Below are 24,701 nucleotides of genomic sequence, written 5' to 3' on the forward strand. Positions count from 1 at the left end.
AGCTGGCACAGAAATCACTGCATGCAATGGAAATCAGGGCCTGGCACAGCTGGCTGAGGGCAGGCAGGGCAGCAGCAGCATTGCCAAGGAGTGAAGGGGTGCAGGACTGGCTGGGGCCAGGATCCTGAGCACAGGGAGGTGTGGGGATGTGCTCATCCCTTGGGAAGGGGGCACAAAGCACCACGTTTGAGATCACAACCCAAGCAGGAAAGGAAAATCCACACAGGTTTTTATTGCTGGTGAGAGTTTTTGGTGCAGCACCTCTGTCACTGCACTCTGCAGAATAAAGAGCTCAGACTTTTAATTCTTGCCTCTTTTTTTTTTTGCTCTTCATGCCTGGAACATGAGCAACCCTTTCCCAGACATGTCTGGGAATGGCAGGCTCCAACTAGCACTCCTGACTGCCCTGGTTTGCCCTTTGGGCACAACAGCTCATCCCATGGAGGTTTCTTCCCCAGAATTGGGGTGTTGTGGTCTGAGCTGCTGCTCCAGTGCCTTCACACAGGTCCTGGCCAGTCCCACCAGCACAAACTGGGAGAGTACAAACTGGGCTGGGCCAGGCACAGCTCTGAATTTAAAGGGAACGGTTCTTGGGGTTGGAGTGCACTCAGCTACAGCAGAATTGTCAAATAATCTCTAATGACAGCTCAGGACAAGGTGCTGTCCCCTGTGCCAAGCAAGGGATCTGGGACTCTGCAACCTCCAGGAGCTCTCCTGCCCCCATAGATCTCTCAGGTGCCTCCACAGCTTTCTCATTTCACTACTAAAGCTGCCTGAGCACGGAGGGGTGAGCAGGGCTGTCCCTGTCACCTCTGTGCCACACAAGCCGACCTGCAAAGCAGCTCCTCCTCCGCTCCAGCCCCAGCCAGGCCCCTGCTGCTGGGAATTCCTGCTGGGATCCTGCTCCTGGCAGCTCTGCTGCCTCTCCAGGAGCTGGGGCTGTTCCCTGCCTGCTGCTCCAGCTCCTTCAGTGGTATTTTCGCCAGCGGTGCCGCTCTGGAAGAACAGGGAGGAAAAAATTCTGAGGTCAGCTCAGGGATCTGTTTGAGGACTCCAGCCCAAGTGCAGCTTCTCTGTTTCTGTGCTGCCAGGGGGAGCCACCCAAACACCAGCAAACCCCTTGTCATCTGTCAGGAAATGCAGCTCCTGCTGGAGCTTCTCCTCCCTCTGCCCCGTGTGGGCTTTTCCAAGTGCTCCTGACAATCCTGGTGCTCTCCAGGGAGAAGCTGTGAGTCAGCAACTGCTATCAGCACTTTTATTAAGCAAATTCCTCTGCCCACCTAGAGAATGCTGCTCTCTGAGCTCTGGTATTAAATGGGGAGTGTTTAAATAATTATTTCAATTATTCCAGAGCTTTAATTAGCAGGGATGCTAAACAGACTTTCCAAGTGTTGCAAAAGGAAGAATTCCTGAGATAGGAAGCCTTACTGAAGTGCTGATAGTTCCAGCCATAGCTGAGCAGGCAGTACCCAGCCAGGAGCATGGAGATTCCAGCAGGTCCCCCCTGCTTCACGTGGATGTACTTGGCACAATAACTGCCCCAGGCTGTTGGGAGAGAAAGGAGAGGGATAAATCATGGGCTGCTCTTGGGAATTCACTGCTTCCCTGCAACTTTACAGAGCCAAAATGTTGGGGGTGTTTGTTGATTCCCACTGCCAGAGGGCAGGGATTGATGGGATGATGGATGGGAAGGAATTGTTCCTTTTGTGAGGGGGGTGAGGCCCTGGCACAGGTGCCCAGAAGAGCTGTGGCTGCCCCTGGATCCCTGGCAGCACCCAAGGCCAGGCTGGATGGGGTTTGGAGCCACCTGGGACAGTGGAAGGCAGGGAATGGCTCTGGATCATCTCTATGGTCCCTCCCAGACCCTTCCACCACTCCATGATTTGTGCTTTGTAAAGATCCAGGCTGGCTCCTTGGCCCAGCAGAGTCAGTCAGGGAAGTGGGATGGATCAGCCCCAGAAGTCAGGAATTCTCACCTCTCTGCACGGCTCCCAGCAGCCCCTGGGCAGAGAAGCTGCAGGTGCTGGCCCAGGTGTGCAGCTCGCCCAGCCTCACCTCCATCAGGGGCCTCTCGGACAGGGGACCTGCAGGGTGACACAGCCTGGTCACAGCCTTGAGGGCTCTGTGCTGCCAGGGCAGCTGGGATGGGATGGGATGGGATGGGATGGGAGGTGCAATCTGGGCTGGGAAAAGGAGAGGGAATCACCTCTCCCACAGAGATTGGGCTCTGTCCAGCCAAGACTCCATGAACACATCACCCATTGGCTTTGCAGGCTGGAGGAGGCCCAGTTAAAGCTCCTTGGATTCTCCTGGATCCTTCCCTGGGCAAGCCCAGCATTCCCTGCCCCTCCTCTCCCGTTCCCTACCCCTCCTTTCCCACTCCCTGCCCCTCGTCTCCCATTCCCTCTGCCATTCCAGCACATCCCAGCAGGGAGATTTTTATTACCTTGCTGCCCCTGTGCCAAGCCACCCCTGGGTGTCTCCACCGTGATCCTCACATCCTCGTGGAAACACTTCCCTGGAAAAATCCTCAGCCCTCCCGACTCGGGATACAATTCTGGAAACCACTCCAAGCCCTTGGCTGAGCAGAGGGGCTGGGTTTGGGGCATGTCGGGCAGTGCCAGCCCTTGGCTGGGCTGGGTTTGGGGTGTGAGGGGCAGAGCCAGCCCCGGGCTGGGCTGGGTTTGGGGTGTGAGGGGCAGAGCCAGCCCCGGGCTGGGCTGGGTTTGGGGTGTGAGGGGCAGAGCCAGCCCCGGGCTGGGCTGGGTTTGGGGCGTGTGGGGCAGTGCCAGCCCCGGGCTGGGCTGGGTTTGGGGCGTGTGGGGCAGAGCCAGCCCCGGGCTGGGCTGGGTTTGGGGCAGTGCCAGCCCCGGGGCTGTGCCCGGGCTCAGGACAGGTTGAGTTTGGGGTGTGAGGGGCAGTGCCAGCCCCGGGGCTGTGCCCGGGCTCGGGACGGGCTGGGTTTGCAGTGCCAGCCCCGGGGCTGTGCCCGGGCTCGGGAAGGGCTGGGTTTGCAGTGCCAGCCCCGGGGCTGTGCCCGGGCTCGGGAAGGGCTGGGTTTGCAGAGGCAGCTCCAGGGCTGTGCCCGGGCTCGGGACGGGCTGGGTTTGCAGTGCCAGCCCCGGGGCTGTGCCCGGGCTCGGGACGGGCTGGGTTTGCAGTGCCAGCCCCGGGGCTGTGCTCACGGTGGCCTCGGGCTCTGCCTCCCCCCGCAGCCCCGGCAGGCTGAGCTCGTTCCTGGCTGTCCCCCGGCCGTGAGCTCCGATGGGCTCCGCCGCTGCCAGCTGGAGGCTCCGGGGGTGCAGAGCACACACGGGGGGTTCAGATCCCACCCCAGCTTCCATCTGCACCCGCTCCCCTCCTGCCCGGGATTTGTCTCTTCCCTTCTTCTGGACGAGGTCACCGGGGCTGTTGCTGCTCGCCGCGGGCTCTCCAAGTGTCTTTGTCGCCTTTAAGCTGCTTTTTCCTCCCTTGGAGCTCGCAGTCCCGCTCCCCGCGGCTCCCTGGCTCGGCGGCTCCTTGCTCCGGGATTTTGGGGCAGATTTGCGGAGAGCGGGGCCGGGCTCCGTCCGTTCCCCGCGGCTCCGCGGCTCCTTCTCCCGGACCACCCTGGCTCGGTGCTTCTCTATCACCACCTTCACCCCCTCCCGCAGCCTCTGGGGCACATCCTCCACCTCCTCGGGGTGCAGGTCCAGGCTCCGGGCCACGTCCTGCACCGCGCCGGGGCCGCTACCGGAGGCGGCAGGGCCGGTACCGGGGGCCGGGCGGGGAAGCGGCGCTGGGCTGGGCTCCGGGGCGCTGCCGGTGGCGGCGGAGGGCTGGGGGTTGGATCCCGGCGCCGATCCCGGTGCGCTGGCGGGGCTCGGGCGGGCCCCTGAGCCTCGGGCACTGCTCGGGACGGGCCGCGCGGCGCTGCCGGGGCTCGCTGCCGGTGCTGCCGGTGCTGCCGGCGCGGCCTTGCAGTGCGGGAGGTGCGCGCGGAGCCGCTTGAAGGGCCGCCCGCAGTGCGGGCACAGCTCCGTCCCCGCCGCCATCACCGGTACCGGAACCGCCCCGGTGACGTCACAATGTCCGCCCTCGCGGCGCGCTGTAACGTCACAATGTCCCGGCCCGCCCCGCCCCGGCGCACGCCGTGACGTCACGGGGGCGAGGCGGCGGAAGCGGCGGAAGCGGCGGTCGGGGCCGGGCAGGGCCGCGCTGCCGCCCCTCAGCGCGGCCTCCGCTCCTCGGCGCGGCCTCCCCCGCTCCGCGCGGCCCCTCCGCCCGCCCCGCCGCGCTCCCGCCCGCCATGAGCTGTCGGCAGCCGCTGCCGAGCGAGCGGGGAGCGAGACAGAGGTGGGTGAGGGCGGCGAGGCCTGAGGGGGGCAAGGAGGGGCCGCGCTGAGGGGAAGGGGAGAGCGGGCCCCGAGCGCTGGGAGGGTTCAGTAGGGGCTCGGGGAGGCGGGGGGCGCTCCGGAGGGTGAGGGGATGCGGGGGAGGAAGCTGAGGGATCGTGGAGCGGGTGGGAGCTGAGGGGGATTGTGGAGTCGGGAATGGGGTGGAAGGGACCCCAAAGCCTGTCCCATGCTCCCACTGCCACGGGATGCGAGGGAGGAAGCTGAGGGATCGTGGAGGCCGGGAATGGGGTAGAAGGGACCCCAAAGCCCGTCCTGTGCCACCCCTACCACGGGATGTGGGGAGGAAGCTGAGGGATCCTGGAGCGGGTGGGAGCTGAGGGGGATCGTGGAGTCGGGGAATGGGGTGGAAAACCCTAAAGCCCATCCTGTGCCACCCCTGCTGCGGGATGTGAGGGAGAAGCTGAGGGATCGTGGAGTGGATGGGAGCTGGGAGGTTGTTGTGGGGGATCGTGGAGTCGGGGAATGGCGTGGAAGGGACCCCAAAGCCCGTCCCGTGCCCCCCCTACCACGGGCACGGACACCCAGGGTGCCCCAAGCCCCGTCCAGGCTGCCGAGGTCACTGCAGAGGTTGGGGAAAGGAAGGAGCCCGAGGCTCCGGAGGAGAATCCCTTCCCCAGAGTGTTCCCAGACAGACGGACAGCGTTCAGTGCCTGCCATCCCAGGGATGGGGAGCAGGGAGGCAGCTCCGGGCTGTAGGCGTGGGCCAGAGCCTGCTGCACAGAAAGGAGCCGCTTATAAATACCTATAAATACCTCCCTCGAGTGTGTTTTGACTCATCCGAGCACGGGTTAATTTTAGGCACACCAAAACAGCTCCATCCCGTGTTTTTTTGGATCCTGGCTGACTCGTCGTGTTTGTAGGGTGGGGAGGAGTCGTTTGATGTTTGTGTGGGAATTCTGGGAGGCTGCTGGGGAGCAGCTGCTGTGTTGGTGGCACAGAATCACCAATCGTGGGCTGGGAGTGACCTTCAGTCCCATCCAGTGCCACCTCCCACTGCCCCAGGCCGTCCCAACTCCTGTCCAGTCCAGGTGGTTGAGGTGTTCCCCTTATCTCCTGGAATCTGGGAATATCAGCACTGCCCCCACCCCACTGTCCTCCTCCAAACTCTGCTCTGCCTCGATGCCTGCAAAGATCTGGATAAAAATTGGGTTAAAACCTGCACCCACCGTGCCAGATAGTGCAAGGTGCCATGAGAGGGTGGCAGATACATCAGAGACAGGGAAGAGTTTGTTTTCCACAAGATGTTTCCTGACAAAACCTCATTTCCACCTGGGAAATGGGGTTGTTTTGGAATGTGACTCCAAACACCGTCAGAGGGGAGAGGCTAAGGAGTCCTCGTGGGCTGGTGAGAGCAGGTGAATAATTGGAGATGTGGCCAGTGCCACTCGTCCCAGGGCTGTCCCCAGCCTGTCAGGTGTCACTCTGAGCCCAGGGATTATTTTTACCTCTGCAGGGCTGGCAGTTGTTAAATGAGTTTATTTCGAGGGATGGTTTTAATCCAGTCCCTTCAACTGATGGGAAACATCTTGTGAGGAGCAGGATCCTTTTCTCTGAGAAATGGGAGAGCCCAGAGCACCTCAGGGGGCTGGGGACACCCTGCATTCATTTATCAGGTGTCCCTGCCCTTTTTGGATCCATGAGCTGATGATTTCTGCTCCCCTGCAGGAAGAGGAGGAGGAATGGCAATGAAGAGGATGGTCACGTTCCCCAGAGCAAACGTAGCACCAGGAACTCTGTCCTGCAGGACTCGTGGGACACTGAGGTGAGAGCCCTCCCAGCCAGACCCAGGCTGCATTCCATATCTGTGCTTTTATTTTCAGTTTTGTTTTGTAGCTTTGCATTTGAGGTGGTGAGGTTTGAATTGGTGACATCAGAGATTGAAATCAGTTTGGAAATCAGCACTTCCAATGAGCCTGGTTATGCCTGGCCTGAATATTTCTGGGAAGAAATTTCAAATCCTGCCTTGCAGCACCCAGGGAAAGAATTTCCAGGTTGTTGGGTTTGGTTTGGGCTGAGCTGTGCCCAGAGCTGAGGGGATGCTGGGGGTGGATGTGACCCTGTGCTCACTCTGCCTGACCATCAGCTTTGCCTTGCCTCACAGAGAGGTGATTATTTGTGGGAGAAAGACAAAACACATTCCAGGCAGGCCTTATCTGATGTGCAAAAAATGCTCTGATAGAGCTGCTCAGTGTAAGCAAGACAATCTCAAAACTCATTGGGTTTTTTTCTCATATTTTCCTCTTTTTTTTTTAATTTTTTTCTGGGTGTGGGATAAACTCTCTTGTTGTCTTACCCCTCACCAGCCAGGTGTTCTCTCAGTGCAATTTGAGATTGTTTTTCTTTTTTAAAAAAATAAAAATTGCTGATTTCCCAACTGCTGCCAGATTTTCTGAGATGTCACCTGGGTGAATCACCTGAAAATTCACTGTGAGCCACGTCCTTGTGTTGTAAAACATTCATGGAAAAAGGGTGCAGAGTGCAGGCTCCCTCTCTGAAGTTAATGAAATTAATTTCTTTGAATGTTTTGGAAATATCCTCAGTTTTTTAGAACCTCCTCACTTTGAAGGTGGATTGGAATGAGCAATTACAGTCTGAATTATTACAGAATTAACTCAATTATTCAACTGTTAATTGTACTTTGCAGAAAACATTCAGTCGCTGTGTAACTTGGAGCTCTTTTACAATCTGGAAATGGATATTTCTACATTCCTATTGTGAGGGAAACTCTCTGTTAACCTGGACAAGTAGATGATGTGCCAGGAATGCTGGAAATGCCCTAAGAGCTGCTGTCCATCCCAAAGGAATCCCCTGGGGTGAAAGCTGCTGTGTTTACAGGAGGGAAATTTTGCATTTTGGGCTTTGCTGGGGAGCAGCAGCCTGGTTTGTGCCACCTGACCCTGAATCATTGTCCCACAGGTCAGAGCCCTCCGTGTGTGTAGGGTAGTTAAAGCTAAAGCAGCTTTGTGGCAGGAGGAGCACGGATTTAGTGTGGAACAAGGGATTGCAGTAGGACTAATGAAATTAAGGAGATCAGGAAAACCCCCCCATGGTGAGTGGCAGAAGCAGCACCTTTGCTTGGAGTGTGCACACCTGGTGCTGGGGCAGAGCCACAGGGCTGGCAGGGGCCACACACGAGGGGTGACAGCAGCCCTGGCCTGGTTCCTGCCAGGGAACAGCACAGGCAAGGTCACAGCTCAGCCTAACACAGACTCTGCTTCTTGCATGCACTTGCCTGGCAAAGTCTGGTTTTAACCCATTAAACCCTGGTGTGATGTGGAATCTCACATCACTGCTGAGGAATGTGGGCACAGCTTCTCAAACAGCACAGAACAGAATTCCCAATGTTTTCTCCTGATGAATGGAGCTTTTTTTTTTTTGCTTTTTGTTTTTTTGGCTTGTTTTCTTGTCAGATCCCTCAACTGAGCATGCCCAGAATTTCAAGCCAGGAGATGAAATCTGTATTATTCCAACATTTGGTTAAGGACTTCCTGTGCCCAAGGGAGGAATCCTTGTGCTCATTGTGCACTTGGTGCTGCTTGGAAAGTCTCAGCCAGTTTGCAGCACTTGCATTTATTTCCCTGACCCTTTGCTGTGTGCAAAGACACCTCTGGCTGGTTAAAACTCCCCCCTGGATTTGGGATATTGCCTGGAAAGGGGGAGTGGGAGCAATCTGTGACTTCCAAGAGCACAGGAGAGCTGCTTTTCATTGCAGGGCGTTGCAAACCTGCTTTTTGTGAGACATTACCCAAAGTCCTGATTCCCCTGGGCTGTTTTGGTTCAAACTGACTGTTCCCTCTTGCAGAGCGAGGCCTCTTTGAGAACACAGCCTCAGGATGGCAGTCAGGCAGTGGTTTAAACCTGATGGCAGTCAGGCAGTGGTTTAAACCTGATGGCAGTCAGGCAGTGGTTTTTGCCAGGATCTCTTCCCATTGGTTTTGTCTTGCATGTTTTGCTGTGGAGAATGAGGTGAAGGGAGGTTTTTCTTTAGTGGCAGTTCTGTGATGTTACCCCTCAGTCCCTGACTTTGCTCATCCAAATCACATCCAATTCCAAAGGATTTGCTGTTTTCTCCCTCTGGATTGTCCACTCACCCAGGACAGGCAGCACTTCCAGCTTTGACAGGATGGAAACAGATTCTCTTTAATCTACAGCAGCACAGAACAGAATTCCCAGTGTTTTCTCCTGATGAATGGAGCTTTTTGGGCTGCTGCTTTTTGGGCACTTGCTGTAAGGATGTGCCACTCCTGGTGCTCCTGGAGCAGCCACTCACAGGTGACAGCCACCCTGAGGGTGACAGAAACCTCTGTCCTGGGCTCAGTCCATGGCCAGGCACAGCCACAGGGCTGCAGCTCCAGCCAGGGTTAAACATTAGCAAGGCAGAGCCTTTGCCACTGAATTTCCCTTCCTGTTCAGCCTGTCCTCCCTTTTCCAGGAGCTCAGCTGTGTTGTTTGCCCTGCATTTGGTCAGAAATCCTTTGCTTGTCCCCAGATCAAGCCAGGAGAGGTTGCAGTGGATCCTCCAAGGGCAGTGCTGAGGTTGCAGTGGATCCTCCAAAGGCAATGCTGAGGTTGCAATGGATCCTCCAAGGGCAATGCTGAGGTTGCAATGGATCCTCCAAGGGCAATGCTGGGGTTGCAGTGGATCCTGCAAAGGAAATGATGGGGTTGCAGTGGATCCTCCAAGGGCAGTGCTGAGGTTGCAGTGGATCCTCCAAGGGCAGTGCTGGGGTTGCAGTGGATCCTGCAAGGGCAGTGCTGGGGTTGCAATGGATCCTCCAAGGGCAGTGCTGGGGTTGCAGTGGATCCTCCAAGGGCAGTGCTGGGGTTGCAGTGGATCCTCCAAGGGCAGTGCTGGGGTTCCCAGCTGAGCTCTGCAGCCTGGGGAATCAGCAGTGCAAACCCTTTGCTCTGGTTTTCCCAGGGAAGGAAGCGAGTCTGAGTGTTCTGGCTGACCCTTTCCTTCCTGAACAACTTCTGCAAACCTGAATTTCTCACAGCTCCTCTCTGTTCTGGGCAGGATTGAAACACTGCTGGGTTCTTGGCACAGATCAAATCAAAGTTCTTGTCCCCCACTATCCAGGGAAGGGCTGCTCTTCAGTTCTGACTAAAACCAGGTCGTGGCTCTGTTAAACTCCTCTTGGAAGGCATTGAGAGCAGCAGGGCTTGAGTGGCTCTTTCTCCAGTTCCTGTCCCGAGGGATTGTCCCAGATCTGCACATTTAACAGGACATTTGTTTGTTTTAAAACTTGAAGTGTGATGTTAAGGGTAAATGAGCCCAGTAAACCTTGAAGATGCCCTTTTGATAGCTAAACTATTCATAAATATCACTGGGCTGCTTTCCTTTGGCCCTGTAAAGCTTTGTTGATGCCTGCCTTGCTGACTTGATGGCTTTAAGGATTCTTTTCTTGTCTGATTGTAGTCCAAATGCCTTACAGAATGTGCACCACAGCCTGGGGACATGGTAGGTGTTCCATGTGAGGTGGGCAGTGATGAAGGGGTGCCAGTGCCAGTGAACCTTTGCCTTGGAGAACTGGAAATAAAGAGGGTCTGACAAAGGCCATCTGTCACCAGGCTGAGGTGTCAGAAGCACGTCCCAGGACACGCTGCCAGCTTTGAGATGCACAGAACACTCACTACTAACAGCTGGAAAATGTTTGTTGAGATGTGAAACGCGAGCAGCCAGCCAGGCCAGGTTCTCATTTGGATTTTTACCTTGATTTGCAGAAGGTGGCTGTAACGAAGCTCACTAAGGAGCGCAGACTAAAAGGAAACAAAGTGTCCTGTGCGGTGGGTTTGTCTCCGAGGCTGCTGGGCCCCCTCAGCATCGCGTGTGACTCTTTGTGCTGCTCTGCCACAGCAGCTGCGCTGCCCAGCACCACCCCCAGCTCCTCCCTGTGCTGCCGGGCTCTCTCCCTCTCCAGATGGAGGCAGAGGAGCTGCTTGCCCCCGTGGTTCCAGCTGTGCTCCCTGGGCAATGACCCCGCTGGGTGTTTTTGTCCCCTCGCAGCCCGGGGCCCTTGGCTTGGCTTGCTGCGCTCCCACAGAGCTGAAGCGTTTTTGGTGCTTAGCAAAACAAAGGAATTTGTCAGGGTTGGATGGTCAGGATCGATGGTGGATCAGGGGAGAGGGAGAGTTGTGTTCCACCCAAATATCCACAGTGCCTCCCTGGGCACTGCACACTGCTGGGTGTGTGATTTACACAGACACACAGACACACACACACACTCTGCTGGGTGTGTGATTTACACACACAGACACACACACACACTCTGCTGGGTGTGTGATTTACACACACAGACACACAGACACACAGACACACACACACACTCTGCTGGGTGTGTGATTTACACACACACACACACACACACACACACTCTGCTGGGTGTGTGATTTACACACACACACACACACACACACACACTGCTGGGAGTGTGATTTACACACACACACACTGCTGGGAGTGTGATTTACACACACACACAGACACACACTGCTGGGAGTGTGATTTACACACACACACACACACTGCTGGGTGTGTGATTTACACACACACACTGCTAGGTGTGTGATTTACTGCACACACACTGCTGGGTGCAGTTTGTACCATTCCTGATTTACACACACACACACTGCTGGGTGCAGCGTGCACCATTCCTGATTTACTCCAGGTGAAGCCCTTCTGGAAGTGGTGCTGACTGGTAAATCCCTGAGGATTTAATGAAATTTGTCCTCTTCTGATGTGGCCACAAAGCTGTTACTTCTGTGGCTTAATCCTTACAAAAATATTGATTTTTTTTTAGCTGCTGTCACTTGCTCTGCTTTTATGAATCATTTATGGGGTGGCAGAGTAGCCACTTGCTGATTGACTCACCCAAATATTTGCAGGTCCTGACCAGCAGATCAGACAAACTAAAACTGGAACTAATGGAACCTTTCCTTAGCAGCCCTTAAAATGGTGTTTTATGTCTTTGAATCCCTTATGATGATGGCAAATGCTCTTCCAGCCATTCCCATGAAATGTGGTTGTCCTAAATGCTGGCAAATGAGCCCTGGCCTCTTATCCCAGTCAAATGCTGAGTTCTTTTCCCTGCATGAGCAATTCCTCAGTGCCTGTTGCCCTTTCACTGTCATGTCAAGTAAATTGGTGTGGAATTGCTATGGACCAGTTCCAGTTATCACTGCCATGGGGTGCTTCACTGGGAGAGGAGTACTTGATGGTAGGGTGTTCAAAGAACTTACAGTGGGTCTGGTGTGCGTTTGTTTCTCACAGCCTCTTGCTTTGGACGCTTCAGATCTCACTTTAGGATTGCCTTGTAGGAAAGTGCTTTGCATGGTGCTCCCTCAAACCTGTGCTAGAGCAGAAGTGCCAGCGCTGCCCTGCCTGCACTGACACTGCAGCTCCCTGGGAATGTTCTTTATTTTCCAATTCTTGGATCACCCCAGCAAACTTCACTAGTGCAAACGTGGGCTTGGGGGCAGAGCTGAGGGTTTCACTGGGGAGGATTGAAACCCAACACCCTGGATGTCCCTGAACCCTGGGTGAAGGCTTGTCCCTTCAGCTCTGGGACACTGGCGTGGCCAACAACAACCTCTTTGTGCCAAGGGGGATTTCATCAGTCCATCGGGCTGGAAATGTGGAAGGGGGAGGGATTTATCCTAAAGCTTTGCTTCTGTGGGGTGAGGAAGAAGTGTCTGATGTTGCTGTTCACCCTCTGTGTGTCCCAGTCCTCCAGCAGTGACAGTGGCAGCAGCAGCAGCAGCAGCTGTAGCAGCAGCAGCATCAACAGCCCCGACAGAGCCGAGTCCAGCCTCAACCCCAGGATTGCAGGATCCAGCCCTGTCTCCTCCCAGCCCTTCCACGAGCAGTCTGCACTAAGCCAAGGTCCTTACTTCCACATCAACCAGATCCTGAAGGAAGCCCACTTCCACAGCCTACAGAGCCGGGGACGCCTCCCTACATGATGACCCAGCAGCTCCCTGCCTTCTGTGAAGGGACAGCACTGTGTAGATTTGATATTTCAACTTCAAAGTTTGTTAAAATGGAATTGCACAAAATGGCCTGTTGCCTTTTCAGTCTATATTTGAAATAACAGGTTAACAGGAGATTGTTTACTTGTGGTTTGCTGCACTATTGCAATGCAAAAGGGGCTTTGAAGCAATTTTTATAGGATTCTTTTTGGGGTGGTTCTAAAGTACGTGGCAAGAGGAGACTGAGGAGTCCACATGTGTGTTATAGGATTGCAAACTGTCCAATTCCAATTGACTGCCTAATCTGTTTGTTAGCAAGTTGTTGCTTTCTGTAAAGTTCTCTTAAGCGTTCCTCTTCAGTTTTATAAGTCTTTTTTTAATTTCAATAAACTAGTTACAAAATGATTTGGCAACATAAGTTTTTGAGCATTTAGAGTTAGTGAGAATAGGAGCAGTGAGTGCAGGTGCTTAGGCCTCTGTGAGCTCCTACCCCGTTCAGGGTGATGAGGCTTCTCTCATGAGCTTCACTGCTGCAGGACTGCAAGGGAAATGTGAAATTAGAGCAGGACAGGTCGGGCAGGTGCTGCAGGGGCCTCTCAGAGCAGGGTGGTGGTGCCTGGAGGACACAGGCGTCTTACCCTGCTCCAGCACCCCTTCCCAGCTGTGAAATGTTTTGTTTTCTGTTAGTGTCTAGGTTGTTTTGGCTTTTTGTTTTTTTCCCTTTAATTTGACTTTAACAATGTGAGGATAGGAGGTGAAAGAGCAGCTCCACCTCTGTTGCAGCAGCCAGGGGACAAGGACAATCCAAGCTGTGCCTGCTTCCCGTGCCACGCCCTGCTCTGAGGATGGGAAGTGTCACCGAGGGGACAGACAGACACATCTCAGTGAAGACAAACAGCCAGAGCATTTTATTGGTTGCTGCCTCACTTGGTCATGCCCGAGAGCCAGCCCAGCTTGAAGAGGGACGGGGCCGCCGCGTCCTCGTCGTCGGTGAGGAGCTGCCGGAACAGCGCGCCCGGCCGAGCCTCGTCCTCCCTGGGCAGCACAGCAGCTGCAGCCTGGCCCTGTGGGAACACAAAAGTGACTCTGACTCCCACAGCACCCCCGGGGCTCCCTCTGTGCCCTCAGCAGCACAGGGCACACAGCCAGAGCGGTGTCACTGCTGGGGGAGTGACAGACGCACAGCGCACTGCTGGGAGCAACAGGCACTCAATGCTCGTAAAACCCCGAGGAACACTCAGCAAAACCCTCTGAGCAAGGGATCACAGCGTGGTAGAAGCACAGCTGGTGCTCTTGCAAGAGCTGTTCTTGGAGAACTTCAGATTTTAACCTCTCCAGAAGAGTTTTAGCATTGAAGGAGGAGCAAGCATCTGTCAGGGATCCTGGCAAGTGTGGCTAGCACAGGACACGGGTGTGCTGAGCACAGCACAGAGCTGAGGGGACTGACACAACGAGCCAGACATCACTGCACACTTCTATGCTCTAATCCAGCTGAGCTGTGAGAGGTAAGGAATACCTTTGCTGGGAAGTTTTGGGCTTTTAAACACCCCTTCTGCTGGGTCTGGTCCTTAAGGGCTGCGAGAACTGGAGAAGCAGAGTTGCAAATTGAACATCATCTCAAATGACACTGGTAAAACCAGGCCTTGACCTCTTGGTCTTGGCTCTTGTCAACTCAACAACTTGTCCCAGTTGCCAAGACCACCAGGGACAGATTGGGCTGGTAATAAGTAAAGGAAACATTAATTGCTGCTTCCCACAGCAGTGAGGTGTTCCTTGGCTCTCACCCAGCACACAGAGCTCCATCTAAGCAGATGTTTTAAACTGGGGGAAATGGAGCAACAGAAAGATTGGCTGCTACAGCTGAGCACCAGGGGAGCAGCAGCAGGACACTCCTCACACAGCTGGGGTACCTGGCCAGGCCTCCTCGGGGTTACAGGGCAGCATCCCACTGCAAAGGAGTTCAAGCATTAGCTGCTGTCCTGCAGCCTTTCCTGCAGCCCTCTTTCATGAGCTTTGATGCATTGCCCTCATCCATGTCAGCCCTCACTGCCTCTGCAGTGGTTTTTGCCTGCCACAGAGCAGTGGCCTCAAAACCACAGGGGCAAAGGGTGGGTGGGGTTTTGGAGGCTCCTGCAGGAATCCACCCCATCCCCTGCTGTGCTGCCATAATGATTCCTTTTACTGAAAATAAAAATCAGGTGAAATCATTTTTGGCTACTTTCTTCTTTGCCCATAAACTCCAGTGTCAGGGGGACAATGAATAGTAGGAAAATATTCCTGTTTTTACAGCTCAGTTCAAACACCAACCTGGACTCTTTCTGTGCTCCTGGCAGTGGACTTGCTCTTCCGTGAGCTCGACATGCTCAGTGGCAGGAGTCCAAACCTTAAGAGATGGAAGAAAGAAAGGTGGGAAGCAGCAATTCCACAGCAGCTTCCCAGAGGCAGGAGGATGCCTGAAGAGCTGGGTGCCTCACCTGATCTGGCTGGATGCTAAGGGCAGGATGTTGTGGAGCTCCTGCGAGCTCAGAGTGCCGCCCCTGCTCGTGTACTGGTTCTCTGTCCCAGTCAGCAGCCCAAAGAGAACCTGCAAGGCACAGGAGAGACTTGGATTTGGGAAGGAGAAGCTCGAAGGCACCAGGATTTGGGGAAGAGGAGCTGGAAGGCACCGGGATTTGGGGAAGAGGAGCTGGAAGGCACCAGGATTTGGGGAAGAGAAGCTGGAAGGCACCAGGATTTGGGGAAGAGGAGCTGGAAGGCACCAGGATTTGGGGAAGAGGACCAGGATTTGGGGAAGAGGAGCTGGAAGGCACCAGGAGCTGTTTGGATCTGGGGTTCCTGCAGAGCTGACCCCACAGTACGTGGTAAATCCACTGGCACACCATCAGCACTGAGTGTGAACAGGAAGTGCCTCCCTCCCTCCTCTTAACTCTGGTGTTTAATCATTCCCACAGCTGAGTCCCAGACCTGTTTCAGCACTACTTAACCCAATTAGTGTTGCACAGGCTCCAGTGAATCCTGTTAGATAAAGCTCAGGCAGCCCCAGAGCAGGGCTGTGCAGCCGGCTCAGCCAGCTCCTCTTATCTTCAGCTGGCACTGAGCACTCTTCCCCTTTCCAGGCAGTGCCAGTGCTTATCTGGAGGCACTGAGCATTCAAGAGCAGCCCAGCTGCCCTGCTGAAGGCCTTGTGAGGGTCCCTGCTGCTCCAGCCCTGCTCCCTACCGAGGTTCTCTGCACCAGGCGGTTCAGGTTGCTGTTCAGGTGTGGGGTGAAGACATCCAGGTCAAAGGGGTCGATGTGTCCCTCCAGGAAGTCGATGACCTTCTCAATCCTGCAGGCAGAGCAGAGAGCTCCTGTCAGGGGTGACATCCTGGTGATGCCAGCTCTGAAGCAGCCAGGGATTTCCTGTCTGGGGTGACTGAGCACAACAGGAATTACTCAGCACAACAGCAGCTGCCCCAAGGCTTTCCAGCTCTTACACAACCCCAGGAGCAGGAACTGCTGCCCATGGTGCTCCCCAAGGGCTTTAACTCTTGGCTGGAAGCTCAACTGCTCTGTCCAGGGGCACCCTCTGAGGGTATCCTATGGACACAAGGAGGGGAACCAGCCCCAGACCCCCAGCCCTCCTCTGGTTTGAGGATGAGCTCAGTGTTTGTGCAGTGCCAGAGTTTGGAGCTTGCACTGGTTCAGGGCCCCCCAAAGCCCTGCTGGAGGATGTGAGCCCCAGAATGAGCCATACCCGGAGTCCTGCTTGATCCTGCTGGGTTTTGTGTCCTCACTCTTGGCTGTCAGGATGATGCTGAGGTACCTCAGGTCGTAGAGTAACTGCAGGGCTCTGCTCTGGGTCAGGGGGAAGCTGTCTGGCCTCTGCAAACAGGACAGGCAGGAATGGGGCACCTCCCTGGCACAGGGCAGGCTGCCCAAGGGCCAACATTCAACAACACCAAGGCACAACCAGAGTGTGAAATCTGGTGTCTGCCTCAGCTGAGGGGGAGGCAGGGTGAGTATAAGGGTGTTCCCTTTCCAGCTGTCAGGACAGGCATTGTCATGCTGTTTTTCTGTTCCAGGAGCTGGATGTGCCCCTGCATTCCCAGCCACCTTCTCCCTCCCATCCCACACCCAGGTACCTTCTCCTGCTTCTGCTCCACCAGCTTCCCATAGGCAGCCAGCACCTCTGCCATGCAGCTCCTGAGCAGCTCCTGCAGGGTCACCTTGGGCAGGGTGTGCCCACCAACCCTGTTCACCTCCTGGCACAGGCTGAACAGCAGGCACTGCACGTGCCACGAGGGCTGGGCAGCAGAACAGAGTTTATTTGCAGCTGCTCTGTAAACTCCATTCCCCTCCACATCCCTTCAGCTGGCTGCTGGGAGTGCCCCACTTCCACAGCAGCCACAAAGCTCTGCCCCACAGCTTGGCTTGGCCATCTCACAGGGTCTGAGCTACTGACACCTCAGATTTTGGGTTACAGCAGCTCCCAAAGCCCCCAGAAGATTTTACCAGACACTGGGTGCAGTGAGAAAAGAATTCCCTGTTAATCTTGTGTCAGCACAGACCCTGCTCTGCCCACCCACTCCCTGGGGCTGTTCCTCCCTCACCTCCTGGGCCTCCTGCATTCTCACCCAGCTGCTTTTCCCCTCACATAACAGAATTCACTGGATAAGGCTCATGCATTTCCCTGTCCAGCCTCTCCCGTGCTGTGCAAACACAGAACTCACTCCAGGCCTGGCCCTCCTCCCCCTGTCACCTGCTCTGTCCCTGTGAGGTCCTTCCTGTGCCACCACCACACCCTTGGGAAGCCACACGCCTCAGTTCCCTCAGGATTCCACAGTCCCACTGCTGCAGCCCTGTCCTTCAATGTATCCAACTCCCATGGAACCTCTCTCCTGGGACCTCTGTGTTTAAACCAGGCCTAAGTCCTCCTCTGGCTCAGTTTTACAGGATCTGGGCCAACCTTCCTCACAGAGACAAACAGCAACAATGACCCATTTCCTTCCTCTGGCCTCTGTCCTCATGAGGTGAGTGTCTCAAAGAGCACCACAGAGTGTTTGTCCCCTGCTGGTGACCCCAAACACCCTCCCCAGCAGCTCAGCCAGGGGTTCTGGAGCCAGTGCTGGGCTCCTCCCACAGGCTGTTCCCCGTACCTGCACAGGCAGCCGGATCTTGGAGGTCACACTGCTCCCAGACTCGGTCTCCTCCTGGATTTCAATCTCGTCCCAGTTGGTGGCCGTGGCCAGCACAGAGCCGGCTGTGTCGAGCAGCAACGTGTGGGTGAAGCACTGAACCAGACCCTGGAGCACGACAGTGAAAGCCCTGATCACAGGACACTTCTAACAGGGCCAAGAGCAGCCAGCCCTCCCTGCCCGTGACCTGCTGCACCCCTGCAGCTCCCAGAGTGACCCTCATGGACACCAAGGCCCTGGAGCCACCCCTGTGACCGGGCAGCAGCACAGGGAGCTCTGGGCAGCCCCAGTGACCAAACCCTCCCCAAAAACCACCTCTGAGGAGGGAAACTGCTTCTTACTTTGCTGACAGCCGAGCTCCAGAGCTGATAAGCCACCAGGCTCTGCTGCAGGAGCTCTGCCTTCACCCCCTGCCACTTGGCCAGCTCGGGGGACACTTCCTGGGCCTTGCCCTTGCCCAGTTTCTTGGCAGAGCGCGGCTCCTTGGGCTCGGCGCCGCCCGCCCGGCCCAGCACGCAGCGCTGCAGGTGAGGGCACAGCTCGGGCAGGGCCTGGCACAGCCTGGCCATGAAGAGCACAGCGTTGAGCCTGGCATCCCCAGGGGGGTCCAGCTGGCTCTGGGCACTCTGGAGCTGCTCCTGGACGCAGCCCAGGAGGTGCTGGACGCAGGCGATGCAGCGGTCACGGAGCAGCCCCTGCACGGTGCCAGCGTCGGCGAAGCGGTCGAAGGCGGAGCGCGGTGGCTCCTTGGGGACAGAGTCGTCCCCAGGGAGGTAGGACAGGACATCCTCCAGCCTGGCCTTCAGCTTGGAGTCCAGCGTGGAGCAGAAGCTCTGCACGCACGGAGTGAGCGCCTGTGCCCTCATGGCCAGCCCGCTCCTGGCGAAGGGCCCGCGCTGCCCCACGCTGACCCACGCCGCGTCCCCGGGCAGGTCCCCGGGGCTCTCCGACCACAGGAACAGGGCCACGTTGTGCTCCAGCTGCATCTGCTTGCTCAGGGCACCGCTGCCACCTTTCACTTCCAGCTCCTGCAAGGCTGCAGCCAGCAGCTGCTTGGAGCTGTCTGAAATGGAGTCGAAGCCTTCTTTGGTCAGAGTCTGCAACAGAACCAGGAGAAAAAACCGATTTCAATGTGCCACTACAACCCAGCCTCAGTGCACTCTGAGCTGGGTGAGACAACACCTGGGGGTGCAGAGCAAGGCTCCCCAGGGCACAGCACCCACCTGCAGCCTGTCCAGGAAGAGCTGCTGCAGCAGCTCCTCCCAAAAGGACACAGGCCTGCCCAGCAGGCGCCGGCACACGGCCTCCCAGTTGTGGCTGCTGGACTCGCTGGACAGCAGCTCCCACACGGCATCACGGATCCCTGCCAGCCCCTTCATGCTCTTCACGTACACCAGCAGCGTCCTGACCCCTGTCCTGATGTCTTCACTGCACCTGGAGGCAAAGTTTCACCCCTGTGAGGGGGGTGAGGCCTGGCACAGGCAGCTGGATGTGCTGTGCTGCCTCTGGCTGCTTCAATCAGGCTGAAGGATGAGGAGGATGAGGGGATGAGGAGGAAGGCAGCCAGGCTGGGATTGCCCTGTCCCACTCACATGTTGATCCACTGCTGCAGGGTCTCCCTGAGGTACTCCTGGCTGATGGGGTGTGCCAGGGTCCGCAGGGCTGGCTGGAATTCCACCACGGACTCGGGCAGGTACTTGAACCACCTGCTCAGCTTCAGATCCTCCTCCAGCACCCCTCCTCTCCCTGCAAGCACAGCCAGGGCTCAGCACGGGGCACCCAGCACGGGGCACCCTCCTGCCCGCACACCTGGGCAGGTGCAGGCCTCACCTGCGGGGTTCTGGCCTGTGCTGCTCTCCAGGGTGGAGAAGAGCAACCCACAGGGCAGGGCTGGCTCCGGGGCCGCCCCCTCGGGCACGGTGTAGAACAGAGCGTGGGCCTGGCACAGCGTGGTGGTGAGCAGCTCCATCAGGGAACACACCTGAGCTTTGATACCTGCGCCTGCAGAGAGGTGACTCTGAGCCAGGGCAGCCCCTCAGCACAGGCCAGCGGCACTGTGGGCCCTTCCAGGGAAAGGCTGGAGGGCAAAGGACTCAGCCTCATGCCCCACCTGCTCCCCCATTACAGCTCAGCTTGGCCTAAGCCCCTGAGAACTGGTAACTTTTGTGCTGTTTTGCAGTGTCCCTGTCACCATGAGGTTTATGGGAATCTCCCCTCTTCCCACTCGCCATCTTCCCAATTTCTGGGAATCTCCCATCTTCCCAATTTATGGGAGTCTCCCATCTTCCCAATTTATGGGAGTCTCCCATCTTCTCATTCACCATCCTCCCAGTTTATGGCAATCTCCCATCTTCCCATTCACCATCTTCCCAATTTATGGGAATCTCCCATCTTCCTGTTTATAGGAATCTCCCCTCTTCCAAGATTCACCATCTTCTCAGTTATGGGAATCTCCCATCTTCCCATTCACCATCTTCTCAATTATGGGAATCTCCCATCTTCCCATTTATAGGAATCTCCCCTCTTCCCATTCACCATCTTCCCAATTTATGGCAATCTCCCCTCTTCCCATTCACCATCTTTCCCAATTTCTGGGAGTCTCCCATCTTCCCAATTTCTGGGAGTGTCCCCTCCCTGCTGCGGGGCAGGCTCCCCCCGTGGCACTGACCGTGGTGGGGCTGGTTGAGCAGCTGCTGGATGGCCATTTTCCTGGCCAGCAGGAAGTCAGCCAGGGCCTGCCGTGGGGAGCTGTCCTCCAGCAGCATGATGGCACACAGGGCTTCTGCCACCGCCTGCTCCGAGCCCGTGGGGCAGCGCAGCAGGGCCTTGCTCTCCTGCAGGATGGTGGATCTGCCACAGGAACCAGCTGGGAGTCACTGCCTGAGCCACACCAGGGCTGGGCTCGTGTGCTGCCTGCCAAAGTGGGACTCTTCCCACTGGAATCTGGGTGTTACAGGACTGGGGAGATGGTTTATGTGCCAGGCTCATGGAATGGTTCAGGTTGGAAAGGAGCTCCCTAAATCCCTGTCAGTCCTGTCCCGTTACCTGACAGAGCCCCCAGGATGTGCTGCTGGCCATGGGAGATTCCCTCACATCCCTCTGTCCCTGCCTGCCAGCTTTCCAGGGCACTGTGCTCCCAGCCTGGCACCTGCCCTGGGCTCTCCTGTGGGATCCACGTGCAGCTGCCTCAGGCAGAGCCTCCTGGCACAGGTGAAGAATTATTCTCCCCCCTTGCTGCAGCTGATTTCTGTCCTGCCTTCCCTGGGCTGAGCAAGTCCCACTGACAGGGAGTGTTTGGGCTGGGAGGGAACTTCAGCATTCAGCACTTCCCAATCCCTAAACCAGGCAAGTCTCATCCACCATCCCACCAGGATGGGCCACTGGGACATTTCCAGGGATGGGACGGCCAAAACTTCTCTGGGTAACCTGACCCAGAGCCTCATCCCCAAACTTCTCTGTGTAACCTGTGCCAGGGCTTCACCCCCTCTTCACCCAGCCCTTCCCAATCCTAAACCAGGCAAGTCTCATCCACCATCCCACCAGGACGGGGCACTGGGACATTTCCAGGGATGGGATGGCCAAAACTTCTCTGGGTAACCTGAGCCAGAACCTCATCCCCTCTTCATCCAGCACTTCCCAATCCCTAAACCAGCCTGCTCTGAGTCTCATCTGCCTTCCAGGACAGGGGACTGGGAGGATGGGACAGCCAAAACTCCTCTGTGGAACCTGTGCCAGGGCCTTGCCCCCTCCTCACCCAGCCCTTCCCAATCCCTAAACCAGGCAAGTCTTGTCCACCTTCCAGGACGGGGCACTGGGAGGATGGGACAGCGAAAACATCTCTGTGGAACCTGAGAAGGGGGCTCTGCCAGGGCTTTACCCCCTCCTCACCCAGCCCTTCCCAATCCCTAAACCAGCCTGCTCTGAGTCTCATCCACCATCCCACCAGGACAGGGCACTGGGACACTTCCAGGGACGTGACAGCCAGAACATCTCTGTGTAACCTGAGAAGGAGGCTCTGCCAGGGCTTTACCCCCTCCTCACCCAGCCCTGCCGTGCCCGTGCCCGGCTCACCTGAGGTGGCTGGCAGCCGCCACCTGCCGCAGCAGGATGGGGAAGCGGGCGAGGACGGCGCTGGAGCGGGCTCGGGGCGTGTCGAGCTGCAGCTGGCGGCGCAGGTGAGCCCCGAGCAGGTGGAGCCGGGCCGCGGGCAGGTACCGGCCCCCCTCCACCGCCCCCCAAACCTGCTCGGGAACCTCCAGCAGCAGCTTCAGCTGAGCTGCTGCCCCATAGAAACTCTGGTGAGCCGGTGGGCGAACCTGGAGAGGGAACACGGGGGGATGAGGGGATAGACAAGGGGATAAAGAGGGGCTACAATATGGGATGAGTGGAGAGAAGAAGGTGGGACAGGGGTGAGAGTGAGAGAAGGGGCCAGGCAGGAGTGCGGGGAAAAGAGTGGCTCCATGGGGGAAAGAGGGGATGGAGGAATGGACAGGAGGATAAAAAAGGGGCAAGAATAGGGGATGGGTGGAGAAGAGAAGGTGGGAAAGGGGTGAGAGCAGGAAAAAGGGCCCAGGCAGGAGTGGGGGGGAAAAGAGTGGGTCCAAGAGGGAAAGAAGGAATGGGGGAATAGACAGGGAGATAAAAAAGGGGCAAGAATGGGGGGTGAGTGGAGAGAAGAAGGGATGCAGGATGAGAGGAAGGTGGGAAAGGGGCCAGGCAGGGAGATGGACTGGGGGCAAAAGAACGGCTCCAAGGGGGAAAGAGGCCCCGAGGGGTTCCGTGGCCGCCCCGCTGCCCCTCACCGTGCCGGCGGGGCCGGGCCGGGCGGTGCCGCCGCGCTGCAGCCCCCTCACGGCGCCCAGCAGGCGCTCGGCGCTCCGCCGCATCTCGGCGATGGTGTCGGCCGCCTCGATGAGGTCGCGGTAGCGCTCGCCCACCATCTGCCGCAGCTCCTCCCGCTTCTGCTCGATGCCGGCTCGCAGCCGCCGCTCCACCGCCCGCAGCTCGGCCGCCGTGTGCGCCTCGAACAGCGCCTCGGCCTCGGCCATCGCCGCCACGACACCGGCACCAGCACTCACCGGCGGGGCCGCCGCCGCCATCTTGGGCACCGGAAGGGGACGGCGCTTCCGGGCGTCACTGCGGGGCGGTGCCGCCATCTTTGTGCCGGGCACGCGGGAGTGTTGCCACGGCAGCACCGCCATCTTTATGCCGGGCACAGCCGCACCCGGGTGCCGTTACCGTGGCAGCCCCGCCATCTTTATGCCGGGCACAGCCGCACCTGGCTGTGTTGCCACGGCAGCACCGCCATCTTTGTGCCGGGCACAGCCGCACCCAGGTGCCGTTACCGTGGCAGCACCTTCATCATTGTGCCGGGCACTGCCGCACCCCCTGTGCCGTTACCGTGGCGGCACTGCCATCTTTGTGCCGGGCACATCCAGGCCTGGGTGCCGACGGCAGCGCCGCCATCTTTGTGCCGGGCACAGCCGCACCCCGGTGTCGTTGCCATGGCAGCGTCGCCGCCATCTTTATGCCGGGCACAGCCGCGTTGCCACAGCGACGCGGCCAGAGGGGAGCAAACGCCGCTTTGTTTATTTTATTTATAGTTTGTTTATTTATTTTATCGCGTTTTCTTTTTCTTCCCCGTTTCCCGGGAAACGGGTCGGGCTCCGCGGCCTGCGGGTGCCGCTGTCCCTCCACACACCCCGGGACGTTTCGCCCTCGGGGCACTTTGGGTTGCTTGGTTCGAACCGGGCTGGGGGTGTTTACCCATCCTTCCCTTCCAAAAACACCGCTCTGAGCAGCGGGATATTCCCCCAAAATCCATCCAGGATGGGGTGGAATGGGATTGAGCTTTAAGGTTCCTTCCAGCCCTGAAGGGAAAGGCAGATCCAGAGCCAGGCAGGATCCAGCTCTGCGGGAGATGCTCTGCAAGCAGAGCAGGTGGGCTCGGATGTTGTATTAAAATCCTGTTTGTGCTGGAAATTGAGATGGGAAGAAAAAGAATCCCAGGTGTTTTGGAGCGGTTTGGTTTATTTGTGTGGGCAGTGTTGGTGCTGCTGGGCTGCACAGCTGCTCAGAGCTGAACTTTTTGTTTATAGGAGTTGATATATTCTGCTCCCAGGGACAGGACAGGGGGAAACTGCCTCAAACTGTGCCAGGACAGGGGCAGGATGGACATCAGGAGGAATTTCTGCATGGAAAGGGCAGTGGGGGGAGTCCCCATCCCTGAATTAACGGATTTAAAGCTGTGTGGATGTGGCACTTGGGGACAGGGAAATTGGGGATTCCCCATTGCTGGATTAAGGGATTTAAAGCTGTGTGGATGTGGCACTTGGGGACAGGGAAATTGGGGATTCCCCATTGCTGGATTAAGGGATTTAAAGCTGTGTGGATGTGGCACTTGGGGACAGGGAAATTTGGGATTCCCCATTGCTGGATTAAGGGATTAAAGCTGTGTGGATGTAGCACTTGGGGACAGGGAAATTGGGGATTCCCCATTGCTGGATTAAGGGATTTAAAGCTGTGTGGATGTGGCACTTGAGGACAGTCCCCATCCCTGAATTAAGGGATTTCAAGCTGTGTGGATGTGTCACACCTGGGGACAGAGGCAGTGGTGGCCTGGGCAGTGCCAAGGTTGGACTCAGATCTTTGAGGGGTTTTCCAGCCTGAACAATTCTGGGATGCCCTTGCAGGGAGATGCCCGAGCCTGGCTCATATCCCACTGCTCCAACACACGCAAACAACCAGAAACTGTAGGAAAATCTTTTATTTCCCTCCCTGTGGCAGTCAGGAACCTTTGCTGCAGGGAGGCTCAGTCCCACACTGGAGCACTGAGGAATGATTGCCAGGGAGGAAAACGGGGCTGGGAGCAGGGACACGGCCTGGGCACGGCCTGGTCACCACAGAGCCACTGACAGGACACGGACACAGGGGATGGACAGGGCTGCTGGGGGCCCTGCAGGGAACAGAGACCTCCCTTCACCCCCCTTGCCCTGCAAAAGTCACCTGGCAGAGTGGCAGCAGCCTCCGTGGTACCTCCTGGTGCCACCAACCCCCTGGCACACGGGGAGGGAGCCAAGGGTGCCCTGTGGGGCTGTGTGAGTGAAGAGAAAACCCCCCTGGGCACACCCAGAATATACAATTTACATGTATTTACAAT

General features: G+C 57.1%; 3 protein-coding genes across 7 annotated transcripts; 1 reads left to right on the plus strand and 2 right to left on the minus strand.

Moving 5' to 3' along the window:
* Positions 1-212: 212 nt before the first annotated feature.
* On the minus strand, positions 213-4,034 carry MTNAP1 (mitochondrial nucleoid associated protein 1). The gene is made up of 4 exons (XM_066565890.1): positions 2,447-4,034; positions 1,977-2,084; positions 1,429-1,545; positions 213-996 (listed from the first exon to the last, which is right to left on the minus strand). Exons 1-4 carry the CDS (start codon positions 4,032-4,034, stop codon positions 968-970), a joined length of 1,842 nt encoding a protein of 613 aa, XP_066421987.1. The 3' UTR covers positions 213-967.
* A 168-nt stretch (positions 4,035-4,202) lies between these two features.
* Positions 4,203-12,770, plus strand: VCF1 (VCP nuclear cofactor family member 1). Of its 2 annotated transcripts, XM_066565916.1 has the most exons (4): positions 4,203-4,335; positions 6,063-6,159; positions 10,122-10,184; positions 12,123-12,770. In XM_066565916.1, the coding sequence occupies exons 1-4, from the start codon at positions 4,289-4,291 to the stop codon at positions 12,357-12,359; spliced, it is 444 nt and encodes a 147-aa protein (XP_066422013.1). In that variant the 5' UTR covers positions 4,203-4,288; the 3' UTR covers positions 12,360-12,770. The 2 variants fall into 2 exon arrangements, with proteins under 2 accessions (XP_066422013.1, XP_066422014.1); XM_066565917.1 differs by lacking the exon at positions 10,122-10,184 and having other exon boundaries at positions 4,216-4,335.
* A 480-nt stretch (positions 12,771-13,250) lies between these two features.
* On the minus strand, positions 13,251-22,698 carry COG1 (component of oligomeric golgi complex 1). Of its 4 annotated transcripts, none has more exons than XR_010785057.1 (15): positions 22,345-22,633; positions 21,614-21,858; positions 20,211-20,392; positions 19,373-19,543; positions 19,135-19,288; positions 18,766-18,976; positions 17,884-18,639; positions 17,504-17,650; positions 16,490-16,651; positions 16,102-16,229; positions 15,585-15,693; positions 14,840-14,949; positions 14,673-14,748; positions 14,276-14,546; positions 13,251-13,429 (listed from the first exon to the last, which is right to left on the minus strand). XR_010785057.1 is itself a non-coding variant. In XM_066565914.1 (15 exons), the coding sequence occupies exons 1-14, from the start codon at positions 22,588-22,590 to the stop codon at positions 14,296-14,298; spliced, it is 2,715 nt and encodes a 904-aa protein (XP_066422011.1). In that variant the 5' UTR covers positions 22,591-22,633; the 3' UTR covers positions 13,251-13,429; positions 14,276-14,295. The 4 variants fall into 4 exon arrangements, 3 of the variants coding, with proteins under 3 accessions (XP_066422011.1, XP_066422010.1, XP_066422012.1); XM_066565914.1 differs by having other exon boundaries at positions 14,276-14,313; XM_066565913.1 differs by lacking the exon at positions 14,276-14,546 and having other exon boundaries at positions 22,345-22,698.
* Between the last annotated feature and the right edge of the window lie 2,003 nt (positions 22,699-24,701).

Source organism: Molothrus aeneus, chromosome 26 (assembly GCF_037042795.1).
Source record: "Molothrus aeneus isolate 106 chromosome 26, BPBGC_Maene_1.0, whole genome shotgun sequence".
NCBI lineage: Eukaryota > Metazoa > Chordata > Aves > Passeriformes > Icteridae > Molothrus > Molothrus aeneus.